The sequence below is a fragment of the Toxotes jaculatrix genome, chromosome 22 (assembly GCF_017976425.1).
Source record: "Toxotes jaculatrix isolate fToxJac2 chromosome 22, fToxJac2.pri, whole genome shotgun sequence".
Lineage (NCBI taxonomy): Eukaryota > Metazoa > Chordata > Actinopteri > Toxotidae > Toxotes > Toxotes jaculatrix.
Genome location: NC_054415.1, coordinates 4,693,234 through 4,718,210, shown reverse-complemented (window position 1 = coordinate 4,718,210; position 24,977 = coordinate 4,693,234). Strand labels below are relative to the sequence as shown.

The 24,977-nt window shown below is 44.1% G+C and overlaps 2 protein-coding genes across 2 annotated transcripts; one reads left to right on the top strand and one right to left on the bottom strand.

The window, feature by feature from the left end:
* The first annotated feature begins 1,784 nt into the window (after nt 1-1,784).
* ndufb2 (NADH:ubiquinone oxidoreductase subunit B2) lies at nt 1,785-3,502 on the top strand. Its single transcript, XM_041030274.1, has 4 exons — nt 1,785-1,988; nt 2,145-2,289; nt 2,549-2,624; nt 3,392-3,502. Exons 1-3 carry the CDS (start codon nt 1,903-1,905, stop codon nt 2,621-2,623), a joined length of 306 nt encoding a protein of 101 aa, XP_040886208.1. The 5' UTR covers nt 1,785-1,902; the 3' UTR covers nt 2,624; nt 3,392-3,502.
* Nucleotides 3,503-3,589: 87 nt separating this feature from the next.
* On the bottom strand, nt 3,590-23,587 carry kdm7aa (lysine (K)-specific demethylase 7Aa). Its single transcript, XM_041030083.1, has 18 exons — nt 23,481-23,587; nt 16,775-16,860; nt 16,141-16,258; nt 15,840-16,000; nt 13,129-13,270; nt 12,801-12,987; nt 12,178-12,340; nt 10,330-10,417; nt 10,135-10,241; nt 9,656-9,747; nt 9,396-9,482; nt 8,654-8,905; nt 8,427-8,554; nt 8,143-8,297; nt 7,938-8,032; nt 7,569-7,747; nt 7,062-7,447; nt 3,590-6,422 (listed from the first exon to the last, which is right to left on the bottom strand). Exons 1-18 carry the CDS (start codon nt 23,576-23,578, stop codon nt 6,334-6,336), a joined length of 2,613 nt encoding a protein of 870 aa, XP_040886017.1. The 5' UTR covers nt 23,579-23,587; the 3' UTR covers nt 3,590-6,333.
* Nucleotides 23,588-24,977: the final 1,390 nt, after the last annotated feature.

Here is a 24,977-nt window from a genome sequence, read left to right as displayed (position 1 = left end):
CTCTCTCCAGAAATATGCCTGTAGAAATCCCTTTGACATCACATGTAGAGAGGATGTTCTCATCGTTTCCATCTATTGACCCCCCCCCCCCCCCCCCCCCCCCCCCCCACCCTGCACCGCATCCCCCCGCGCATGCGCATTCTCACTGGAGCGCTGCAACTGCCGGCGCACGGGCAGCCAGGTCGTTTGAAATAAACTTGGGGGAGGACGGAGACGAGGGTCCGGCCGGTCTAGCCGCCCTCACCCGCTTCCAAAATGGAAATGTTCGTAAACGGCTGTTGAGGATGCAGCGATTAGACGGTCACTGTCGATTTTTTTTGGAGAGGATAACAGTTTATTCATGATTGCTGTGCCCATCGGGTTTTCGATCGGAAGACGATCTGACCTCTTTTATGTAAAGTTTAGGGCGCACAGTTGGTGGGAGAGTAATAATTGTCCATGTAAATGTGATGAAAATCGGTCATTTTTGAGAAATGGTTGGTTTCTGATGACATCATGCAGCTAGTATTTGTGGGCGGGCTCTGAGCTGTGAGGGGAGAGGGGCGCAACCGGAGAGCAGCTGCGACCAGGCGCCATTAGGTAACATCAGTGTGTATTTAATATTTAATTAAAAATGCTATCTGATGAGCAAAATTCGACTTCGGTCGAATTGACACTAGATATTTTGAGGTGGAAAACTGGCAACCTGCATCGGACGATAAACGACGACTCCCTGTCGTCGAAAGAAGTGGTTATCGTTGTCGACTGGGAACAAGATGGCGTCGAGGATTTTTTTCTGTCAGTGCACGGATCGAGCATTTATGGGCGGCGGCGCCGTGCGCGCTCTCGTCGCAGTGTTATTATTTCCTGTTTTTATTATATTCCAAACCACACCAGCTAAGTCAGAGGTGACACGAGTGCACACGGTTTTACATTTGCCCGTGGTGCTGCCCGACAAAACCACAATTTGCCATGTAAACGGGACGTTAACCCTCGAAAGAAAACGTTTTTTGCTATGTGATATTTTATGATATTTTGTATGTTGTAGTTGCATAAGCACTCCATTTTCCTCTGCCACTTTTCACACCGACACTGGAAAAAACCTGAAGGGGGATCAACTTTCATTTCCAACACAAAAACAGTACATCATCCAGACGAGCTCCTCAGCTACCAGCTGTGTTTAGCTTTTGAGCCCATCTAGTGGGTTATACAGGTACAACATGGATGAACCTACATCCGTTAAAACCACCAATGCACCGTCATTTTTGCTTTTATCATGGAGCACCTTTATTTTGACAATTATGAATAAACTTGTGTATCACTACTCTGTGCTTGTACATTACTGAGCTGTTAAGCAACTAGACTTACGAGTGTTCATGCCTTAATGGCCAAATGTAGTTTACTTTCAGTAAAAGTTCCAAAACCACACTGTAAAAACACGCAAGTCCTGCGCTGAAAATGTTACTTAAATAAAAGTATGTCAGAAAAATGTATTAAAAGCAGAAGTACTTAATGCAGACATAGCTCTGTGACTGTCATATAGTGACAGTTTCTTTTTCTTAATGAAATACATATCACATTAATTATAAGTCTACCTTAACCAGTCAATATATGTCAGGTTTAAATTTTAAAATTTGCAGGAATAGAAACTACACAACAATGAAAATTTAACACAACTCAAAAGGAAAGTCCAGTCCTCGGCAGAACACCAGGGGGCGCTATGTGTTGTCGAAGTATTTTTCATTCAGCCAATTAACACAGAGGAACAACACAGGTCGCCGCTCTCTGTCCAATCACAGCTGACGTTGTTGGGAGGTCGTTTATTGACAAGGGGAGAAGGTGACTCTTCTACTGCTAGATCGGTTCCTCGTAAAAATCTTGACATAAAACGCCAAAAGCCTGGCATTTGCTCAATAAGCGAGCATGTCTTCTTTTGGAAGGGCGCTGGGAGTCCTTCGGACAAGCACCCAGCTGCTTAGACGCGGTCCACGAAGGATAACGACCAGAAAGTGAGTGTCCAGCCCGCTACCATCTTAGCTGTCTGTTCGCTGTCTGTTAGCTGTAGCAACAAATTGCTAACACATTGATAAATTAAAACAGTTCAGTTGTTAAAAACCTGAATGTCACCTTAAGTAATATATTTTATGTACCTTTTAATGCTGTAGGGCAAGTGGTGGTCCTCACATTGAGCCACAGTACCGGCAATATCCCCAGATAACGAAGAACCAGAAATTTCAGTCAGAGCTCATCAGTGGAGCCATGTGGTTTTGGATCCTTTGGCACTGTTGGCATGATCCTGACGCAGTTCTGGTAAGTGAACATGACGTTTTAAACACTATCCAGCCCCTGGTTGGATTCCTGAACAGGCCTGCTGAGCATAGTACTCTTACTTCAGGTGAATGCACGGGGAAAAAAATTGTGTGCATTGTCCATACACTCAGGTTGTAGTATCTAGTAAAACAGGTCACTCAGTGAGTAGCTGCAGTAATTAGATGTGTACATATCTATAATCTATTAATTTACAATATTAAACGGAAAGGTTAAGTCAAGGTTCTTCCCTCCTCTGTAGGGTCACTTCCCTTGGCCCGATGCTTCTGAATGGACTGATGAGGAGCTTGGAATCCCACCAGATGACGAGGAATGAGGTGATTTCTTCAGTTTGCCTAAATAACCAGTGGCACACTTACCAATCGTGGGCCTGTACCATGAAGAAAGATAAATGGGTCAGTAATAGTTTGTCTATCATCAGACAAAAAACATAGTCAGCCTATACTAAAGAAGTACAGTATATAAGAAAACTGAGTACGCCTCTGTTCAATAAAATGTTAACATGATTTTAAGAAGTTAGTCTCGAGAAGCCTGTGTGTCCCCTGACAAGAATCAGTAGAAAGCCTAGTATGTAGTAGTAGTAGTGGAGTATTTAAAGTGGAAGGTAGAGCAACTAAACCCCTCCAGTAACATCCTCTCCACAGATTTCTGCACAACTGTTATCATTTATTTTCAGGAGGACTGAATCTGTCATAAGAAATAAAGACAGCTCTACAAAATAATTAGAAATGGAAAAAAATAGAATCTCGCTAATGAAGGTTGTACTTATGTTAGTTGCAGTTGGTTCTTTGATATGACTCTTCAGACATTAGTGTTTTCCAAATTGGCAGCTTCCTTCTCTTGGGCTTTGGCTAAAAATTGTTTATTACTTAACATTTTAGTGATCTGTTGATCAGGGGTGTACTCAGTTTTGTTGTATACTCTATATAATAAATCCTGTTTGTAAACAGCTAGTCGAACTTGCTTTGTGGTACAGGCCCCAGGATAACCAATTTTACCTGCACAATATGTCATCAAAATGTAAAGAGAAGGTTCAGCCTCTGTTGTAACATTACCTCATTTTCTATTGTTTGTTTATCACCAGGAGGGATTCACGCTGCCGTGCAAGTCTTTGTGGAAACCTGCAGGATATTCTGAAAGTCATTGTTGTACATAGACCAATAAAATTATCTTCGAGTAAGTTAAACTGTTCCAGTTATTATGTTATAAATGTCTACTTCTATTCTTCAAATCTAAAAAGCTGTAAAATCGCGAAGTCAGATTGGTCTACACAAAAAGGCAATGTTATTTCTTTAGTTTTATTTACACGCAATTTTTGAAATGCAGAAACAAAATGCAACGCATTAACAGTGTCACAGTTAGCCAGTGTTTGTATATTTTAAATCATAAGCCATTTAAATCTGGAAAAAAACCATCGCAAGGACCAACGCACATAACACAAATGCCAAGAGAGCTGCATATAAAAGCAAAAGGGGGACAGATCCTGTACGATGAATACTACAGCTCATAACAAACCCTGCCTGCGGGCCAGCTCGTGTGTTTTCAATGACTTGACATGCAAAGAGTTCAAAGGTTAAAGTGTAGTGTAAGGAAAAGGGAGGAAAATCGGTCTGGCAATGTGATTACCACTAATTTTGTAAGTTGGTTCTTTTCTTTTAGGATTACGTGAAACACCTCGTCAGGGCTGAGTGGTTACCCACAGGTCATGTGCACGACAAGTCAACCTGAGCAAAGCTTTTCAAAGCCTCACGCTGTTAAATGAGCGGTCTTAAAGCTACTTGGCAGCAGTTAGTCTGGGTGTCATTTACACGGGTGAAATGCTTTTTAGAGTCAACTAGACTCGGGTGTTTTCTGTATAACACTGAGCTGAAAGTGTGTTAGGAAGCAGCGGGGGACAATACCAAATCCATGTTAACAGAAGCTGTAAAAGTAGCCTACTGTAAAGGTACAATGACTGACTGGTAAAAGCACAGCTTATCCTTTCAACTTGAAAACCACGACCATGAAATCTTTTTTTTTTTTTTTTTTTTGAGCAATGAAAAACAAGCAAACCTCAGCGACTCCAAAGCAGGAGGTGAAGCTTAAAGTCTTGAGCGAGTGCTGAGAACATCCTGCCTGCATCCATGACGTGGCTGGTGGTTAATCGAAGGTTATGTCCATGGCATCATTCCCTGAGAGTGAAGAACTGCGCACCCCGAGCAAAACACACCTCTCACATCAGCACTGGTATTATTAAAAAAAAAAAAAAAAAAAAAAAAAATTTAAACAGAAAAGGAAAAAAAAAAACTCACTCATCCAATTGAAGTTCCTCAAAAGTTCACTTCTTCTGAATACATCAACTACTTTGGATCGACCACAGTGGCTCAGAATACTTGTTTTTTTTTTTTTTTGTTTGTTTTTGATTTTTTTGCTAAATGATAAGTGGCACTAGTTGAAAAAGCTCAGGTGTAGATATGGAAGCTGACATTTCTCAACCTAACCTAGTCTCTATCCGCACATAGCCCAACCCCTCTGGCTACAGGGAGAAGAGGAATCCCGAACAGACGAGAATCAACACAGGATCTATTCAACTGGGCAGGGAAAAGAGTTGTGACAGAATCAAAAGGTGATAAACGATTTGTAGGTAAACTGCTACTCAACAGATGATGATCACATGAACTCTAAAACATCCACATTTACAAAAAAGTATGTTAAAGATTTAAAAAAAGAAAAAAACAACCCTATAAAGGAAAAATCTCCTCAGAACAGCTGAGGTTTTAGGGTCAAAATAAAATAAAATCATCTCTTTCAATTAATAAATACATCATTCAGAATCCATAAAAATAACACATTAAAAAAAATCAACATCACAGATAAAACAAATAAATTAAGCAGGATAATATGCGAGTCGTTTGTCATTTTCAGTTTTTTTTTTTAAACGAGTGAACGACTCGTAATTCCTATTCAAAACAAATTCATCTGAGAGGCAGCGCTTTGAGCAACTTCCCTTTAGCCAGAACTGCCCAGAAAGACAGACTCTCCTCTAATTATCAAACAACAGTGCAGATTTGAGAGTTCATGTTGCACTAAACTGTGCGAGTCTGTATAATGCACCTACTTAGACTTTTCTACAGACAGAAAAATCCAGGAAGAATGCACCAAAGTGCTGCCTCTCACTCTTATCTTTCCTCCTCAAAGTCATTATTGCTGGTGTGATTGAGATAAAGGGGGGAGTTGGGGAGGGAGGTGAGGGCTGGAAGGGCATGAGTGGAGAAAAGTACAAACAATGAGCACCATTTTGAAATTTCAGTTCGCCGCCGCCGCCGCCGCCGCCTCCTCCTCCTTAGCACCTCGTTTCCCCCCCAGGGCCAGAGGGAAAAAAAGAAACAACCCTGTGAGAGATACAGCTCCATTTCACCTGCTCCTCCATCCTGTTCGCAGACAGCCGTGAAGCAAGTGAAGGTTGTTGTGGGGGGGGCGAGGAGGGTGGGGGTGCGTTCACAGGAGAGAGGATATATTAGTAAATGTGATGCAGATGATCTTGGCATCAGAAGCAGTAGATATCTTGCTGTGTCCCCGGCAAAGCAAGCATTTTTGTTTTGTTTACTTGTTTGGTAGACGACCTACAGTCCGTCTGAATGCCCCCAGGAGCTTCAGTCCACCTTTCCCTGCAGCAGAACGTTTCATAACATGCTTGTCTTCGCCTCTCCTCGAAGCTCCTTCTCTATTTTGTCCTTAGTGTGCTTGTACTGAAGTCGTGCACTTGCTTTTTTTTTTTTTTTCCAAATTCCAATACCCTGTCTCCTAAGCATGCACAGTGAGCGTGTTTTACATGTCAAGATTCGTTCAGTTGTGGTCGTCCTCCAGGCAGTGTGTTCTTCTTTCTTGTTTTTTTTTTTTTTTTAATTATTATTTTTTTAAATTTCCTCCCCCATTTTCTAAAGCACAAAAGTGTCTGGTAACAAATACTCAAAGGTTCCTTTTTTTTTTTTCTTCTTCAGGAATATAAACCCCAACCTCTCCTTTGCCTCTGACGTTTTTGGAGTGTTACACAAAGACGCGACTGTGTCTGTTGAGTTTCAGAATCTTCCCCAGTCTTTGCTTGGCTGTGGCCATTCCTTTTTTGGGCCGTTTGCCTGAAAAAATAAAACAAATCACAAGATTAATTAATGAGCATAAATGAGCATAAAATGAAATTGTCAGAAACTTCATGTCTGAAATTCCAGTGTCTGTCACAGTTTACTGTTAAAGGAGGCAAAGGAAATCACACATTTCTAAAGCTGAAATGTGCATTTGCACATTTCCATTTACTTACAATGGTTGTAAGTTGTATGTTGATATTTCCACATTAATGACTGCCTCTCTCAGTTCCCTCTGAACATCATACATACTCTCCTGTTATTAGTTGATCCATTTTTCTTTGCCTAAAACATGTTTTCAGGCATATAAAAATTCTCTGCTTTGAACAATAATTTGTTTCTGATATTTTTCTCCAGCAGGAAAAGAACTACTAAATTACCATCAACATCACTGAAACATTCAGAATCTATGATTATGAAAATGTTCATATCAAAAGTTCAGCTGCTGGACACAGGATAACTTTGGAATAAAGCTCATTCTCAGTGGATGTCACCTTGAGGTTTCGAGCTTCCACGTCGCACTTGAGCAAACTCTGCACATACATCACTCTGCACCGTGAACAAACATCCAAGTGAAGTAACAATAAGAAAAACATTTTAATATTTCAACATGTTTTGCTGTGAACATTTCCAAACCTTTCGTGGCCTGATTGCTGATAGGTGGGGGGTTGGGGGCGTGCCTCTTGGAAGGGTGCAGCGGAGGAGACATCGAGGGGTCACAGTACTGGTAGTCTGTCTCTGGACTGGTGGCGTGGCTTCGGCTGAGGGGGCTGGGGAGCCCCTGATTGTCCCAGGCCTCGCTGCTGCTGTTGCCCTGGCTGTCCATCGGGCTCTTGTCCCCCTGCAGCCGGCGTTGGTGCTGACCCACCTCCCTCTGCTCCAACCGCGAACACTGGCTCGGGCTGGACCACCAGGGCTCCTGGGACGAGGCTACCTTCTCTGGCTTGGAGGAGCACAGCAGACCAGCCATAGACAGCATCCCCTGAATGGCCTCTTCTGTGCTGGGTGAGGTAGGACGTTCTCTGCAGGGAGAAGACACAATGTGACTTACTACCTCTCGGTGCACATGAAAGTATTGCACGTTTAAGCTTTGACAGGAGCCCAGATGGGACAATTCCCAGCATCTTTGCTGGAGTTTCTCACCGTTTGAGTGGCTTGTGTTTGTGCCTGAGTTTCTGGCCAGACTGGTCCAGCTCTATGGTGTGCCCTGAGCCCTTCTGCTGAGGTGAGCCCCTCTCCTCCTCCTCCTCCTCCTCCTCTTCCTCCTCCTGGGAACTCTCTGAATCCTCGTCAGAAGAGGATGACGACGACGATGCTTTACGCTGTGTTGGCAAAGCAAATTATGAAGATGCATTAGTATTCAAAGCATGATTAGTCAGCACATAGAAGAATAATATTTGTGTGCCCCAATACAGCACAGTGTAATACTGCGTGTGTACTGTATGTGCTGTTAGCTAGGATTATATGTAAGGCAGTAGCTGTATTCAAATTCAATTCAATTTTTTTTTTTACCTCTGTGGGAGAGTCACTGTCTGACTCCATGTCTGACACACTGGAGTGTCCTGAGACTTCTTCCCTGAGTTCAGTCTTCACCCTCTCCAGACCCCCTGAAAAACATAAGAACACAACATCAGCTAGAGTTTTTGACAAATGTTGCACTCGGCTTCATCCCCTTTGCTAAAATCTGATCTAATGATCACAGTCTCCGGTGGCTTACTGAGGAGCGCGGGTTTCTCGACCGTGCTGTGCTGCTCTTGACTGTCCTGTGTCCTCTCCGACTTCACATCCACACAACTCTTTGGTGGACCTTGGCCAACAGATGACCGTTCACCCTCCGTCTTCACCGGGCTGCTGCCTGGCCGCCTCATATCTCTGCACACACACACAAATAAACACGTTTGTATGGAAGGCACATCTAACACTAGTTTCTCAATGAGCACATCTCATCATGATTTTTACTGCCAACACCGCTGTGTTGACCAGAAAGAGGTGAGCCCTGACCTGATGATTCTGCCGTTGACCAGCATTAGCCGTAGGTGGTTGTCCTCTAAAGACTCTGCAGCAGCTGCTGCTGATGCAGTTGACACTTTGTTGAGCTTCCCGTGAACCTTGGCACAGAACGCCGGATCCTGAGTGGGTACAGACCAGAGTGGAATATTTTAGTCCACACCTACACAATGCCACTTTTCTGTCCCATTGGAAAGAGATTAAAAAGGTTCCGTCCTCACCTCCTCGAGCGGTCCCACCTCTAGCCTCTTCAGCACTTCCCTGGTGTGCTGCTCCAAGATGTCCAGGTTGGAGGGCACTCTGGGGGCCTGCCGCTGTTGCTCCCTCAGCCGCCTGGCAGCTCTTCTCGCCCGCCGGGCCTGGCACAGCCTCTCCAGTGTGGAGCGAGTGGCCGGACAGCCGTTTGATCCAGATCCTACTCCGCACCCACTTCCCTGAGATTTCACTGGCTTGCTACCACTGACTGGTTCCTCCTGTACATGGATGTCAGAACACATTCATGGAGTCAAGTCTCATCGCCTGCAAGAAAACGCTGCCCACATGAAAACGCTGCCCACATGAAAACTCTTCTTTCAGTTGTTTTCTGTTTAACATCAAGTTGTCTCATAATCAGACATCAGTGTGGCTGTCCTGTGCATTGTGCATTCATAGTAGCCTTACTTAAGCTTACTTGGCTTAATTTTATTAATTTGACACTGCGAAATAAAGAGCATAAGCTGTGGAGAATGATTTTCCAAAGTGCTGAATATCAGGATGATAAATTTGTTAATGTCCGTGTACAGGAAAGTGGAGTGTCTGACTGTCCTGAAATTGTATCTTGAAAAACGTGTTACAGCTGCAGCTCTCTGTAGCAGGTTACAGTTTAGGATGATTAACACCAGCATCAATGCATCAGTTCACAAGGTCTGGATGAAGTTTAAAAGGTTAAACTCGCTCCTATTTCCTCGATTCCTCCCTTCTTACCTCCACAAAGCGGATTTCCTTGGTCAGCTCTTTAATGAGATGGTTAGGCCTGATATTGTCTGGTACCTCACTGGTGGGCTCAGTCACCTGCAAAGCATGAAGAGTGAACACAAAAAAGTTAATGCAGAAGATAAGGACAAACAGTGGTGATGTCTCCTACTGGAGCTCAGCTGCTGTGTAACAACAGCCCGTATGGACTGTAGGTATTCAAGGTGAAGGAACACAGAGACGACCGTGAGAACGCTGCGGCCGACTCTCACCTCTCTTTTCAACCAGGTCCTCAGTGCACTGATTAAAGCCTTGACTCCCTCCACTAGGTAGGTAGGTGGTGGACAGTTGTCCTCACGTAGCTCTGAGAAGAAAGAAAAAAAAAAAACGCTTTCACTCAAGGTTTACCTCAGATGAAATTCAATGACTGAAAACTAAAGATCAGCTGAATATTATAAAATGCCAAAAGAAGAAGTACATGCTTTGGCACTGCAATTCCCAATGACGATAAACGTTATATTACGGCAACTAACTAATGTTTAAAAGCTAGTGTGAAGTGCTAAACCTCTCTTAAAATGCACTGGCTATTGTGGGGACTGAAAGTGAGAAGAGTGACAAAAACAACACTGGCACTTCAGTTCATTGAAGCTGTTAATTTTCTGTCCTTTTGTTTTATTCTATGACTATGCATAACTTTTAGTATCCCCTTTATTTCAGGTCTGCTTCATGCAGACAAACGTTCGACTCTCACCTTTTAGCATTTCATGGAGGTTCTTGGCCACATACCAACAGATGGCCTCGAAGTATGGAAACTTAAAGAGGTCTGGGGTTTTCAGGCGACGCTCCATTTCATAACACCTATGAAACCAGAACATGAAATTAGTATCAAACACACGGACACTGACACAAATCAAAGGTACCAATCAGCATTATGTGAGCTGTTTACCTGAGCTGCATGCCAATATTGAGGTTGTGAAGGAAGTTCCCTCCAAAAGCCATGCAATCCTGAGAGGTGAGAACAGCATGGATCCAGCCTGCAGGGGGCGCCAGAGCACCAAAGTTAACACAGCTTCTCCACTGACTTACTTGGAACGACACAACCTCTTCAAACTTGAAGAGAGAAGAGCCAATACCACACCATAATACTTGGCACCGTGACCAAATGTGCACTATGTTCTGCTGGTCTGCATGAATATACGTGTGTTTACAGTGTTTGAATATGCACAACAGGTCCTCATGTGTTCATACAAAAACAAATCTCTTACCATCCCACAATCAGACTTAGAAAAAGATAAGGCTGTCTGTTAGAATTATGAGTTGCCCCGTCAGATAAACAGTGTTCTTTATACAACACAAAGTGAGAGAAAGCAGAGACTGTGGGGGGGGGGGGGGTTGTAAGGCTGATAGACAGGCCTGATAATGCACTAGCTGACTGACCTACTGTGCTCTCTGACCCCCACTTAATTCCCACCTCTCCACACCCTCTCTGCCAAAAGCTCTCCTTTACAATGCTGCCTCAGCCTGCTGAGAAGGCATGGCTGGAAGACTGATTGAGGACGTCCAGCAGTTGATGGGCTGAACTGAGCTTTGTCAGTCTGGGATTTGGTGGAGGGGGGCTTTGATGAAGAAACTCTATGGGCTTAAAGAGTCCACAGAGAGAAGTGATGGATGGATAATCGCATGACCACGGACATCAGCTTCACTTCAGTGAGTGAAACCGTGTCATATTCTGTTAGTGACATGAAACTCAAACATCTTTTTTACCCCCTTAACACAACTTCTAATTAAGAACAATAACAATGGTAGTTAAAGGAATGTGAAATTGTAGTCACGTGCAGGAGAAAGCTGTGATCTACAGCATCATTACTCCTTTCATCATATTACATAAGAGCTCTGTTTCTCTTCACTTTTCCATTGTAATTATGATCATTAAGAACTGTTTGGGTTGTTGCTCAGACAGAAGTTTCCTCTCTGTTATTTTCCCTTGGCAATGACAGAGGGCTTTCAAGAAGCCTGTATTTTCCTGGCAGGAGCCATGGGAAGCATGATTATTTCAACTTTTGAATGTATGCAAAAAGACGAAGAAATCCACACAACTCAGATCAGCTGAGGAAAACAAGACAACTACAATGATCCAACGTTTCGTGACACGAATAGATGTAAGCCTGAGAGTGTGAAATTTATTGTGCTTGGACACCACAAAGTATCACCCAGGGCTCTAAAGGGTGCTTTCACAGCCAGCGTGTTTGGTTCGGTTAAAGCAGACTCTGGTGTATTTGCCTGGTTTGCGCGGTTCATGTGGGCCGGTGAGAACGCTGCCAATAGAACCAGGCCAAACAACCAGACCGAGACCTTTTGAAAAGAGCGTCTCAGTCCGATTCCAAGTGGACTCTGGTGCGGTTTGTTTGTGGTCTGAAAGCAAATTGAATAACCACAGCACTTTGTGATAGTGGATATGTGATTTTTAGAATGAAAACTACTATCAAATCCATCTGCTGAGCGCGATCTGTTCAGGAAGCGATGTTCTAAGAAACAACGGATATATTTATGCAAATCATTTGGTAACCATAGTAACATCTGTTTGTGTAATTTTCCCAGATCGATTCCCTGATCTAACGGTCAAAATCAGTTTAAACTGCAGTGTGCTGTGCTTGTATCCAACTCTGTGTACTCTGGCAGTCCATGAAGTCCATTACAAAGTTCATGACACAACGAGCAACAACAAGAGTATTAATAGTGCCACATAAAAACATTCAAAAGAAACTTCACACAGGCATAAAAGACAATTACAGACCTGTAGGGATGAGCAGGGTGGTTCCCTGGGGTACAATACACTTGTAGCACTTATCCACTTTGTCCCCAAAGAACACTTCACTCTGATTGGGCGAGGAGCTCCATGCCTCATATAGTGCAAGGTTGGCAGGAGTGGGCTTGATCAAGTAGAAGATCTTCTCACCCTGCAGAGCGGATGAAGACACGTTTGAGCTTAGGTGACACCGTGATGTTGAGTGTTTGAGCGTGGAGGCTGTGGTGGTGGTGCTGCTGCTGCTATTATTAACACCTACACCCACCCACCCACGCACACCCACACCCCGTCTGATATTAATGTCAGCTACGGTTTACAGAACAGACGGCGAGATCATCACCACAGGGCACAGCGGTGCTGCTCCAAGAGCTGCATGATGAATAGAAGTGATGTGAGAAGTGAGGTGACCTTTCAGCAAGTGCTACCCAATCAGCCAAGACTGCCTACCCTAAATACCGCAGCACATACAGACACACTAAAACTCACTGAGCTTGACTGATGCGCCTTTGATTGAACAACAAACAGTTACTTTGCCCTGTAACATGTTTTTCTGACACAGTCTCTGAACTGGTTTCTAAATACATCAAATTCTTTTCAAAGAAAACACTTACCCAGAGAACATGGTACCAGACGGAGGTTCCTCCAAAGTCTATGTGGAAATCTGTATAGCTGTCCTTGACCCCCATAAGGCAGTACTTCTGGACAAAGGGCTTGGGGAAAAAGGAGTCGTCTGGCCAGTAGTTCTCAACCCAGGACATCTTCTGAGCCACATCAGGGACCTCCACCAACTCCGACATCCTGTGGGCGGGTGGAGTGAGGCAAAACGTGAAACCAGGTTGAGGTTAGAAGGTTGGTTTACAGCTATTACTGATATCTGCATTGACGTTGCTGAAGCTCTTCCTTCAGCCAGCAGAGCGAATAAAACACAGCATAGCTTACTTAGTGTCAGAGAACTCCAGGCTGATGAGGTTGAGGACCTTGGGTCGATGGGACTTGGTGAAATACTTGATAAACTCGCTGAGCTTCATCTTGCTGTCCGCCTGCCGGGCCACATCTATCACATCAATTACTTTGTCCCCACCTAGACAGGAGATAAACGCTGTTTAGTCCATATAATGTCAGATGGAGAAGTTCTGTAGTCTGTGACTCTTGAATGAAAAATATCTCCAACTTTTTAATTGGCTGCTGAGTGGGTGTGGGGTTCACTGGGGTCAGCGGCTCGCTGGCATCTCCGTGTGCTTTTAGAGATCAAGCCCTGAGGTAAACTGGCACCAATATGGCAGAGTGGGGAGGGGCTATACTGAGAGACAAGCGAGACAATCTGTCAATCTGTCCAGACCACCAGTCCCCGAGGAGGTGCAGTGGGCGGAGGTGAGAGGTCTGTTGCGTTCAATGCATATGTGTGCGTGGGAGATCTCGAGGATAGAGGGAGATACGTGTTTAGATGTGAAAGAGAGAGTGTGTGTGCAAAGGCCTCATGTGGTGTGTTTACGCGTACGAGACAGAAAACAGATGCTAAAAAGGAAAAGAAAAAAGGAGTCAAAGCAGAGACTCGTAGCACGCAGCTAACAGTTGGGACGCTACAAATCACACTCGGGTGACACATGGGGCCGGAAGTAGGACCGGGCTGCAGTGTGTGCAGCAAGACAGCTGGTTGTTGTATTTTCCCAACACCCCTCCCACACACCTTTTTTATTACCCCTTTGCGTGTTCCCTCTCTCTCCCCCTCTCTCAGTCACACACACACACACACACACACACAAACATGCACTCACATGCACTTGCACTCAGGGACACCTCTAAAGCCCAGCTGGCCAGCGTCTGATGACAGAGAACAGCTGGAGTAAAAGGCAGCCAGTCACACAGCGAGAGAAAAAGGCTGCCTGGAAAACGCACAACGCCAAGCTCAAACACCACCAGCCTCACAAACACAACCGCGAGAGAAAAAAGCCTTTCATAAATGTCCAAAATCCACCGCTGTGCTGAACCAGCTCGAGAGGCATGTGAGCCACCTGATGTCCACCATAATCACTATGATATATTACAACACCCAGTTTAAGGTTAAAGAGGTCATAAATAAAGGTAACTGCTGCAAATGTGTCTTTGTCAACATGCTTGAACCAGAAACTCTTTTCTCACTGCATTAAATTCAGTTCAGCTAAGAAAATGGTTTTATTTCGCAGCCCCGAAAACAAGCCTTTAAATCCAGTATTTCCAAACAATGCAACTCTGCTCTGCTCTGCTTCATTCAACATACATTAAGTCAGCCGCAGAGGTCGTTCCAACAGCTGTCAGACTGCGGAAATGTTGGATTTAAACGCTGGTTTTGATGCACGCAAATATTTTATCCTTCCAAGCAGACTTTTATGTGATCACAAAAATACTTCTAGAGTATTACTTCTAAAGTAATGTTTTGACTTTTTCTGCTAAGGTTTGCGCAGGTAAGGCCGTGTCACCGAATCACAGTTTAACCGAAGGTCACAGATGATTTGATTCCTGTACTGTATCACATTACAGTACATCTAGTACATTTCTACACACGCTTGCTGGATTACTAAATCATCAGATGTTGCTGCTCCAGAACTGCACAACAAGTCGGTAATAAATTTTTTCGGTACCGCACTATTTGTCAAAAACTTAGATTTATGTAAACGAGTCAAGAGTATTGCAATACATACGGCTTTTTATGTCTTTTTTGGTTTTTGCCTGCTGACAACAGAGATACAGACAAAAATTATGGGGAGAGAGAGAAAGCGAGCTGAGATATACAAAGATTCCAGCTATAACTCAGAACAGGGATGTGGCAGTTATATGCTGTGCATCTTAATCAACCCACCCTGTCTATACTTAAAAACCTGCCTCACATACCGTGTTAATGGGTCATAGCAATTTAAATAAAGCTATGGATTTAAATCTGTGGAGTGTCCACATCGTACCAATCTTTAGCTCTATTTATGCAGCCTCCATTACAACACTTACACTGGCAATCATCAGTTCTCCAGCACTAGGTCCAATCATTGACCACACACTAAGCTGTCTACACAACTGTATTAGACCATGGTAAGTCACAGAGGACATCAGCGTTCACTCCTGCTGTCCCATTGTCTTCTAACTGTAAGAAATGTAACCCGACACTCTGTCCCTGGTCACAACACCTGTGCCTTGGCTTAATGCTCAATAGGGCATGGGAGAGCGAGATAAAGTGAGAGAGGGAGTCTGTAATCTGAACTTAATGATAAAAAACACCAGTGGGCTTGGTAATGGGCTTGTAACAGGAGCTGGGAAGTGGCAAGCTGTTTCAGTAAGGAAGCACAGTGGTCATAGAGAGGGCAGTGAAAGCTTAGCCGTCGCTCATTTAGAACTCATTCAGCCATCGTCTGATGTCTGATAAGTGGGTTAAAACCCCATGAACCTGGAAACCTGTTCATATTGACACACAGATGGCGTCTGCCCAGCAATGGCCACTTAGCTGGCTGGTGTTGGGTGGTTTCATTAGCTTTTACGCAGGCCGAGGCTGCTGTGTGTTCCAATCAGAGAGCCCACATCCTTCCCAGAGGATAAACACTAATGTGTTATTGTAAATTTAATACAGAGTAAGGTAACTGGTTTACGCTGCAGAATAAAGCCTGTTCATTTTGAATTTTCCTTACCCACATACTGCTCCACGTCTCTGACAGAGAAAGTAGGGGCTGGCAGTTTGAGTCCAAGACCCTCCATCTCAGTGATCACTATGGGGTAGTTGAAGCCGTGTCTCTCCAGGTACCGGGGTGTCACCTGTTCACCCTTCATTCGCATCAGAATCTCCTCGCCACTGGAACAAAGGGGAACATTTTAAGTATTCAAAAAGTAAAAGCAGCTTCTGACTTCAGGTGGATTCATAGTTTCACATAGACGGGTTATGGTAAGCACACAGCCTGGTGGCTGGACATTTAGAAGTAAACATGCATGTACCTGGGAAAGGTCCTATTCTGCAGCTCCTTGATAAACACTGGGGTGCCAGCTTGAACTGGCTTTGATCCATCATCTGGCTCTGTGTAGTCATGCCTGTGCCAGTTGTTGCGCTTTTTCACTGCAACACATGGAAACATCAGTTTCACAGGGTAGTTTCGTTTCAAAGTCATTGCCCTCTCGAAGCTTGTTCTCCCAACAAAATGGTAAATTATGCACATCACCACCACTTTTCCTAAGGATGTTAATTCACTACTCAACCCCTGTGCTAAGAGACGGAGGGGCGTCCAATCAAAGTGGAGGGCTTACAACACCATTCAATTAGCCTGTTAATGTCTGCCCTCTGGGCTCTCGGAGGTTAACCCCCCCCCATTAAAAAAAAAAAAAATTAGGACTTGACTAACACTGCCGAGAGTGGCCTTTTCCCCTGGGACCAGGGCAACATACAGGGAGACAGGGGTGGGAGGGGATATAATGAATGGCGAGGGGGTTAGACATGTAAATGTAAGGCAGAGGATCAGAAGACAGTGTTTGATGAATGAGATGTATGTTAGCACTGAGGGAAGGAGGGAGACACAGATACACACACACAAAAAGCAAAGGAAACATGCTACTAATGAGAGAAAGCATTACTCACTCAGGGAGGGTCCATGTACGACATCACAGTTGGGACAGTGGTAAACATCGATATCCACAGCATGGTGCTCTTCTACCTGCACACAGCTGGAGATGGACACAAGATTCAGAGTTAGACCAGATTCACGCTTTCTCTTAGACGCTTCCACCATGAATGCACGTGTTACGAGAGGAGACGTCAGGAGTTACAGCCTGAAACAAACACTGAGAAACATCAAAGCACAGTTTGGGTCTGGAAAATTACCTTTGCTCTGATTTATTTTTTCTACAAACGTCCTACCACTGCAGCTAAACCTATATATGACAGAGGAGTGGGACTATTGAAGCACATTTCATGGCTATGGCGCAATAATGATTTAAGGACACAACAATCTCACTGGACATTAGGTAACAAAGAAAAAGTTATTATTTAGGCAATTTAAAATGGTGTGACTACAAGGCTAGCAGAGCAGATAATCATCTTCCCATGACGGGAGATTTTCCTGTTCTCCCCTTTTTTGCTGTCACTGTGTGAATGTAACAGAAGTTCAAAACTTTGGCCGAGCAGTCTTGCATTTTTATCCCATGGATCTGCAACGGTGTCAGTCACACTGCTACCCCCGACCGTCCTGCAACAGCCAAACCACAGGCACCAACACACATGCATTCCTCTGTTGCATACCACAGCCCCATTCCAGAGCAGCATGGGCTGAACAGCAACCGAGTTGCCATTCAGCCTGAACGGACACCAATGGCTGTTTGAAGCTGGACAAACTTAACGCAGCATGACTCAAGCATGTGCACTGGTTATTTTAATGGTTAGGTGATGTGCACCAAAGAGTTGGAGAGGTCACACACAGTAGAACCCTCTGTGCTTCACAGGCCACTGTTTTCAGTGATTTTTGAGGTATGAACCCAACTGTATTTTATGAGATCGTATTGTATGTCCCCAGTTGAGCTGCAAACCGTTAAGCATCTTCTGCTTGATTTCAAACACTGTTCCAGACCGGTCTCTTACTTCTATAGTGTGATCAGACAAAAAGAAAAGGTTTCACCAACACACTCAGTTACAACTGTACTACTCATGCTAGTTTAGCTTCTCATATGACTGAGGCCAATATAATTATTTCACTTCCTCTGCTTGTCTTTAACTCGGCTAATTAAGGAACATGCCTCTAAGCACCATTAGCACTGTGGTGACCCTACGGAATGAATTACACCAGGCAATCTTCATGCATAGCAAAACTGCAAGAACAGTCTTGAACATTAATATTTTGCTATCTTCAAACCACCATCAGCTTCTTCAGCGAGTGGCTTCACGCTGGTGGCGAGCAACAGCACAGTGAGAGGGTATAAAAGATGGGTTTGTAGCTGATATAACCCCTGCTTTTAAACGTAAAAGCCTGCAGGAGTGATGGAGTTCACCGCAGCCTGCTATCACCTTTGATCTGCGAGGAATTGCAGGAAACTGTAAAGGAAATAAAGCCGAGGGCCATTAACTCATCAGGAAGTGGTGAGCCTGTGTGAATGCTGGGCTCCCATCACCCTGGTGCACTAACAGGATATCAACAGTAGCTCCCTGTCCTCTGTGTTGTTAGTGTTGTTACTGGCTGCATAGCAAACATTTACAGTGTTGGAAAGAGCATCATTTATAATGCAAACAGACATATAGACAGACAAGTTCTACTAAGCTGGGGGAAAGGGCCATAACGTGTGTCTGGTTGCCATAATCATCCTGACTGACTTACTAAACAAATACATTAGGAGGCTGCACGACAGTCCAGCAACTGATAGGATATTTGTTTTGCCATTAAGTAGGTCCATTTATGCCAGAGGCATCATTTCTACAAGTTACACTTTGCCTGCAACATCCACACACAAAAAAAAAGTAAAAATGAGGGAGTGAAAAAACCCTCCAAGAAGCACTCCTGCTCCTGCACGTGAGCAAGAGGATGACCAACCATAACAGTGCACAGTGCTTGGCTGTAGTATTAGGTCTAGCTCATGTATCAGGAATCTTGGTTCAAACATGTGGCTGTTCGCTGGGGGAAAGCATGAGTCACCGTTCTCTGCCGCCGGGTTCGTCAAGATGTGCGTGAGCAGCGTGCGCTCAACTGAGGTGACCTTGTTGTCCTCACCTCACTCTGTATTTTCCTTTATGTAACGCCACAGTGGGAAATCAGGGCACTGTGCCACATTTGTAGGCCTGACTCAGCGTATGTGTCACCTGTAATGATTACCACTTAACAAGGCACCCAGGCTTGTGAAACTGTGTGGACTTGAGACAGCACTTGCAAAACTGGGGGAGGAAACACAGCTGAAAGGAAAAGAGGGCCAAGTATTTCCTGCGTTGCTCAGGCTTGATGATGCATTGCATCATAGCAAAGCTGGTGAGTGCTCTTGAACCCACGTAAACCTCATTTGCTTGGGAAGTGGTCGGTGCAGGGCTAAGATTGGAGACGACCAAACTGACGTCAGATTAATACTTGGTGAGATTGTGTTATCATATGTTGCAGGGCAACAAAAGAGTGTATTTGCGCAGAGGGTGACGGAGAGTACAGTGAGCATGCCCCAAAGATAAAAACAAAACATTGCCATATTCAGACTGGAGAGTTATTCTGTGATGGCACTGCAGCAGATTACCAGGCAAAACAACCCTTCCTGAATGAGGAGATGTGTGTACTTGGCTAAAGCCCTGCCATCAACAGCCCCTCTCCCTCCACTTCCTCTCATCAAGGGCCTCCTTCCTGTGTGACTGAGAGAGCTTATTCATTAGTCCATGCACTATGAGGGGTTCATTGTCCTCCATGATCAGTGCAGAAACACAAAGGCTGGAGGCGGGCATCGCCATTATTTTAAGCTCTAAATAACCGCTCCGCATGGGGCGCCGACACGCCTACATTAGGGAACTGGCAGATCTCTAATGGATGGGAGGTAGAGACAGAGATAGAGAGGAGATGGGGGCAGTTAAACACACCTGGCTATCTTTATCTACCCCAGAGGAGTGCCGAACTCCTGCGGCCCTTTTACTAATGCACTCAGCCAAAGCTTACATAAACAGTGCCGGACCTGGACAGCAGTAAGAACCACTGAGCCCTGACAGATGGATAGGGATCTGTCATTTTGGCCTTACTGGTTAAATCATCTTAGCTTGCTAAGCATAAAAGCAACCTAACATCCATGCACTGGTTACAGCTTGAAAGAGATCGTGGGCCTCTCTGTAGTCAGCTGGTAAACAACAAAAGAGGATCACTTTGTTGTTTATGGGGCGTCAGGGAGCCCCAGGGAGTTTTAACAACTTAATTGTTTTTGGTGCAGGTTGAGCTGCCTTGAGGCTCCTAGCGCTGGGGCTCTGCTTTCACACGTGTCTTCAACATGGTTGTCTTAAGGCACCCAGTGCCCCCGTAAAACCTACACAGTCATCAGTCTTGTGACTGTCTGCTGCTGAAATACAGCAGCCAACAAACCCGGTCTGGACTCACCTAAAGACGGGCTGGTTTGTGGTTGCAATCCTCTCTCTGCCCCTGTCAATAAGGATTTTATAATCCATCATGAATTACAAAAAAGTTACTGTAAACATAAGATCACAGAGAAGTCAACTGTTTTCATATGCTTTTTACTGGCAGCAACATAGAGCCACACATTGTATATTTTAGCCAGCACTGGCAGACTTGCATTGATTTAGATTTGATATGACCCAGAGAGAGACAAATGTACTCCCACATTAAATGGTATACTTTTTATAGAGATTTTGAAACCAAATTTTGACCTGTATGGTATAATGTATGGCTTCACTATCATAATTCAAACAGACTGGTAATCAATGCATGAGGCTGTTGACCCCTAATCAACATTGATCAAACTAAAAGTAATGCAGTTTCCCCACCCCCCAGACACAGCCTCACTAATGAATGTAAACATAGCTTTTAACAGGGGGCTATGGAGCCGCTCTTGACTTTGTCCAATTAACTTATCAGACATCTAAACAGATGATCTGAAACATCTCCTCATGGACAACAGTGGTTAAAAAAAAAAAAAAAGAATGCTTCCTCTCATCCATCCATCCACTTAACGCAAACACTAAAAAAGGCACTCTGTAGAGGGTATCCATCTCTCTTTAGTGTGCTCACACTCTGTGCGACAATGACGGATCGTGCATTGAACTTGGCTCACTGGAGCTCCCATCAATCATTTCCTCTGTCCCATCAAGCCCTGCTGCTCTATCATCACCCCCACCACCCATACCTAAATGGGACAATGGGCAGACCGGAGTGCCTGAAATCTACACCAGGCTAAACACCCGTGATCCGACTTGACCCAGTGAGGATTTCCGGCGATCCGACATCCACAGAGTAGACATAAATTGGGATCTTGTAAACACCGGAAACAAATCCATTTACAAATGCAGGTCTTGTAATTAGGTAAGTCTCTAAATGATAAATAAAGGAGTTCAAACTAACATTTGTAACCTTAACCACAGGCTCTTGTAGAGGATCCTGGAGCCTAGAGGAGGCCTTCAGGGCAGTGGTACCCGAGGGGCTGTACATTAAACTTATAGAGCCAGGATATATCTCTGTATAACGTTGGTATAGCAATATGAGACCACAGTGGAGGGGTGATGTGTGTCAATAATGGAGTCTCCACATTTGAGAGGAGCTTATCAAGACAAATAGACATTTAACTGTTAACCCAGTCACTGATCACCAGTCTGGGACAGAGAAACAACACAGTGACCACCCCAGTCCTCATCCCATTAGAGTCCCAGGCCGCATTGTGAGCTGAGATGCGTGAGATGAAGTGATGGAAAACAGGACACACTCCAGAAACTGAGACAGTGAGACAAATGTCCCCCACACAAACACAAACAGCAACTCCGCTACCAGGCTGAAAAACAGGCACTAGGAGACTGAGCGTCTCTCCTTTCCACTCCATCGGCGTGCCATCATCCACAGCCAGAGAATATCCCTTTCCTTCTGGCCAGCCTCGTGGGAAAGAGGCTGGAAATGTGGCTGTTTTTGGAGCTCTGCTATGCGTGTGTGCGTATCTGCTTATTAGTCATCAATGGGGGAAGCTCCAACATTTGTTCCTTTTCTTGCTGGCACATGACACACAGCGAGCCAGTCTTTTTTGGCTCTGGAACGCCACAAATTCTGGCCAGCAAGTTTTTTTGGCAGCGCGCTTGATGTGGTTACGCAATGGCTTCCGTCATTTCAACACGAGCAAAAACAGATTATTGTATTCATAAACAGTTGCCGTGGAGATTCGCCCACACAGTAAAGAAGAAAGGGGCATGTGAAACTTTTGTCTAAGACAGATTTTCGGACTTGGGTCCACACTGACAAATAGTCACAATTAAATGAAGTCAGGTTTTGCTGTTTGAGTCTGACACAGCGCACATAATTTGACCACAATAAGACACTTTCACAATCCGTACGGGGAACCCTGATCACCCAATTAAAAGTAGTTTGTCATATTACCTAAGCCACCCGGTCACCCCAAGAGTTCAGAATGCTCTTGGTCCTGAAGGGTGGAGTGTTCATTGCAGATATAGGGTGTGGACTAAAGCACGTATTACTCAAATCAGACATTTAAGGAAATATGTGTGGAGGTACACAATAGGGTGGCATTACACAATAATAAAATTCCCATTTTGATTTTGACACTCACCGCCCACACGCAGCATGATTCATAAAAGCACCTGTAACACCAATGGCCCAGGATATTGGAAAGAGATAAATCAGAACAAACAAAAAAAGAAAAAATAGACCTCAACCAGCTCAGAGACATGTGCCTGACTGGTACCTTTAAATAATCCCCCTGTCCACCACTAGGGGTCTCCTGCCATGTGCCTCCTCTGCTTGAAAGGGGGTTTAAATTTCTCAAGCTGTCAATCAAAAGCCCAACCATAACAAGCTCCTTGTTCTCTACCATTTGCTTTCTACTACAGTATACCACTAAAAAACAACTAAATACAAAAACATCATATTATATACACAGCTTGAAATGTGTTTATATCAAAAAAATATTAACTGATTGTGTATTATAATAACAAACAGATTGTTCTAAACAGACAGAAGTTGTTAATGAAATGCAGCTAATGTAAATAAGTTTAAAGTACAACTACAAAGTCGGTGTCGGTTGCCGTTACCTTGAATAACCTGATTTGGTGAACCTGATTACCTACTTGGACTCGTAACGCTAGTATATTTCGACCGGTTTAAATTGTCCTTAATCTGTTAAATCACAGTAAAAACCAACATTAAAACTTATCTCTGAAGTGACCATGAGGAGCAGGACAACATGCAGCCTTTGTATGTGACGATGACCCCGTCAAAGCTTTTGATCACCCAGGCTGACTGACACAGCTCGGCAACACTGATAGATCCGCATATTAGTAGATAAAAACTATTTGCAATGGGGCTCAATTTGAGTCAATAACGTAGATTATCAACATCACTACAAAGGGCTGGTACAAGTTTTGTGTTTTAGACTCGTTAACAGAGCAATAATGAAAACACATGGCTGTTTCAGTAAAAGAAACCCCACTTTCTTTCGTAAAGTCGCGTCAATAGACGGTTTAAAACCCCCGTCGCCCACCGCTAGCGTTAGCAAGCTAAGTTAGCTACCAGCCAACACCGCTTAAAGAACCGTCGCCTTTCTTTTAAAAACAACCAGTGTTTCTCGGCTCCAAAGGACTACCACTCTAGAGGACGTTATAACTGACATACCTGCCGTGGAACCAGTCTTTACAGATGTCGCACTCGATCATAAACCGGCTCACATCGTAGGGCTGCCGGCAGACACAGTACAGCGGGGCCGCCGCCATCTTCCTACTGTCCCCAAACAACGCAGGAATGAAGCGGGGCGGGGATTTAACCCACCGTCCGGAAATACCCGAGGACACACGAGATCCTCCATTCTAGGCAATCCCACCTCTGACGTCAGTTTCCAAATTATTCATTTCCATCTGGTTGTGTAGGCACACCAACAATAGACAGAAACTTTTCCAACAAAGCAATGACATAATGGTTTTGTTTTGGCTATTTTGTCGATGTTACAATCTGAGAATTGTGATCAGCAAAATCTGATCATATTTAGATCAGCTAACGGGAAAATGGTGAGCCCCATAGGCCATAAGTGGAGTAAATTATATCAGTTTTAAATGTTTAAAGACAATTCACTACTAACTACTACTACTTAACTAATGTGGCTTTTTGTACTTTTCAGTGGATGTATTCATTGAACCTGTTCAACCTAATATACCATTACATACTCATGAAGAACGCCCGAGAAGTTTATCTTAAATCCTAGTCAGTATCCCCAAATCTCCACAAAAATATGCCAATTTGATTTTCATAAATGTGTATGAATTAATGTACAGGAATGAAAACATTATATAATAGAAAGCAATGCCTTTGATAATCACATTTAGTATTACTGTGTTGTAGTTTCAATTAAGCAACTGAAAATGTACAAAAAGCATATATAAAGTGTTGTCAAACAATGTGTAAAAACTGTTTTAGGTGACTGAAACTAGCATTGAGTATTTACTTCCAATTGTGCGGCATCAATACAGACTAACCAGTAACCCTATAAACACAGCAGATGTGATGCAAAGATAAAAACACATAATTGTGTCAAACAATCCAAAACAGCTCACTCAGCAGAATATTTGCACAGTTGCAGAGTTTATCTTCCTTGTGTGTTCACACCTCTCATTAGCAAAGAGCTACTTTTCAGAACATTCTCAATCAATGGCAGACATTGCAGAAGAGCATAAAAACCAAAACACAATATCGACCCCTGGTATGTCTCCATGGAGCGTGTCTGACATGCCCTACGTGCTTGTGTGGTGAATAGCAATGGGACCACCGACCCACAGCTTGATCTGTGAGCTGACAGCACCCATCCCCCAACACGCCCATCTGTGCTGCTCTGCATAGGCAAGCAGGCTTGGTGCATGCAGAGACTCATGAGCTCTCATTGCACACAAGACACATGTGATTCACTAGGCTCATCTGCAGAGCTCATCTGAATTGTTTTTTTTTTCTTCTGTGGTGCATTCTCAGCCTGCAGCAAGACATAAACATCTCCTTTGTCCTCAGGGTGATAATAGCAGCCTGCACCACTTCATTGTACTTGATCATTATCATGTCTTCACATTAGGTTTTCCCTCTTGTCAGCCCAGTGTGAGCAATGCAACTTCATGTCTGGTGTGCATATCC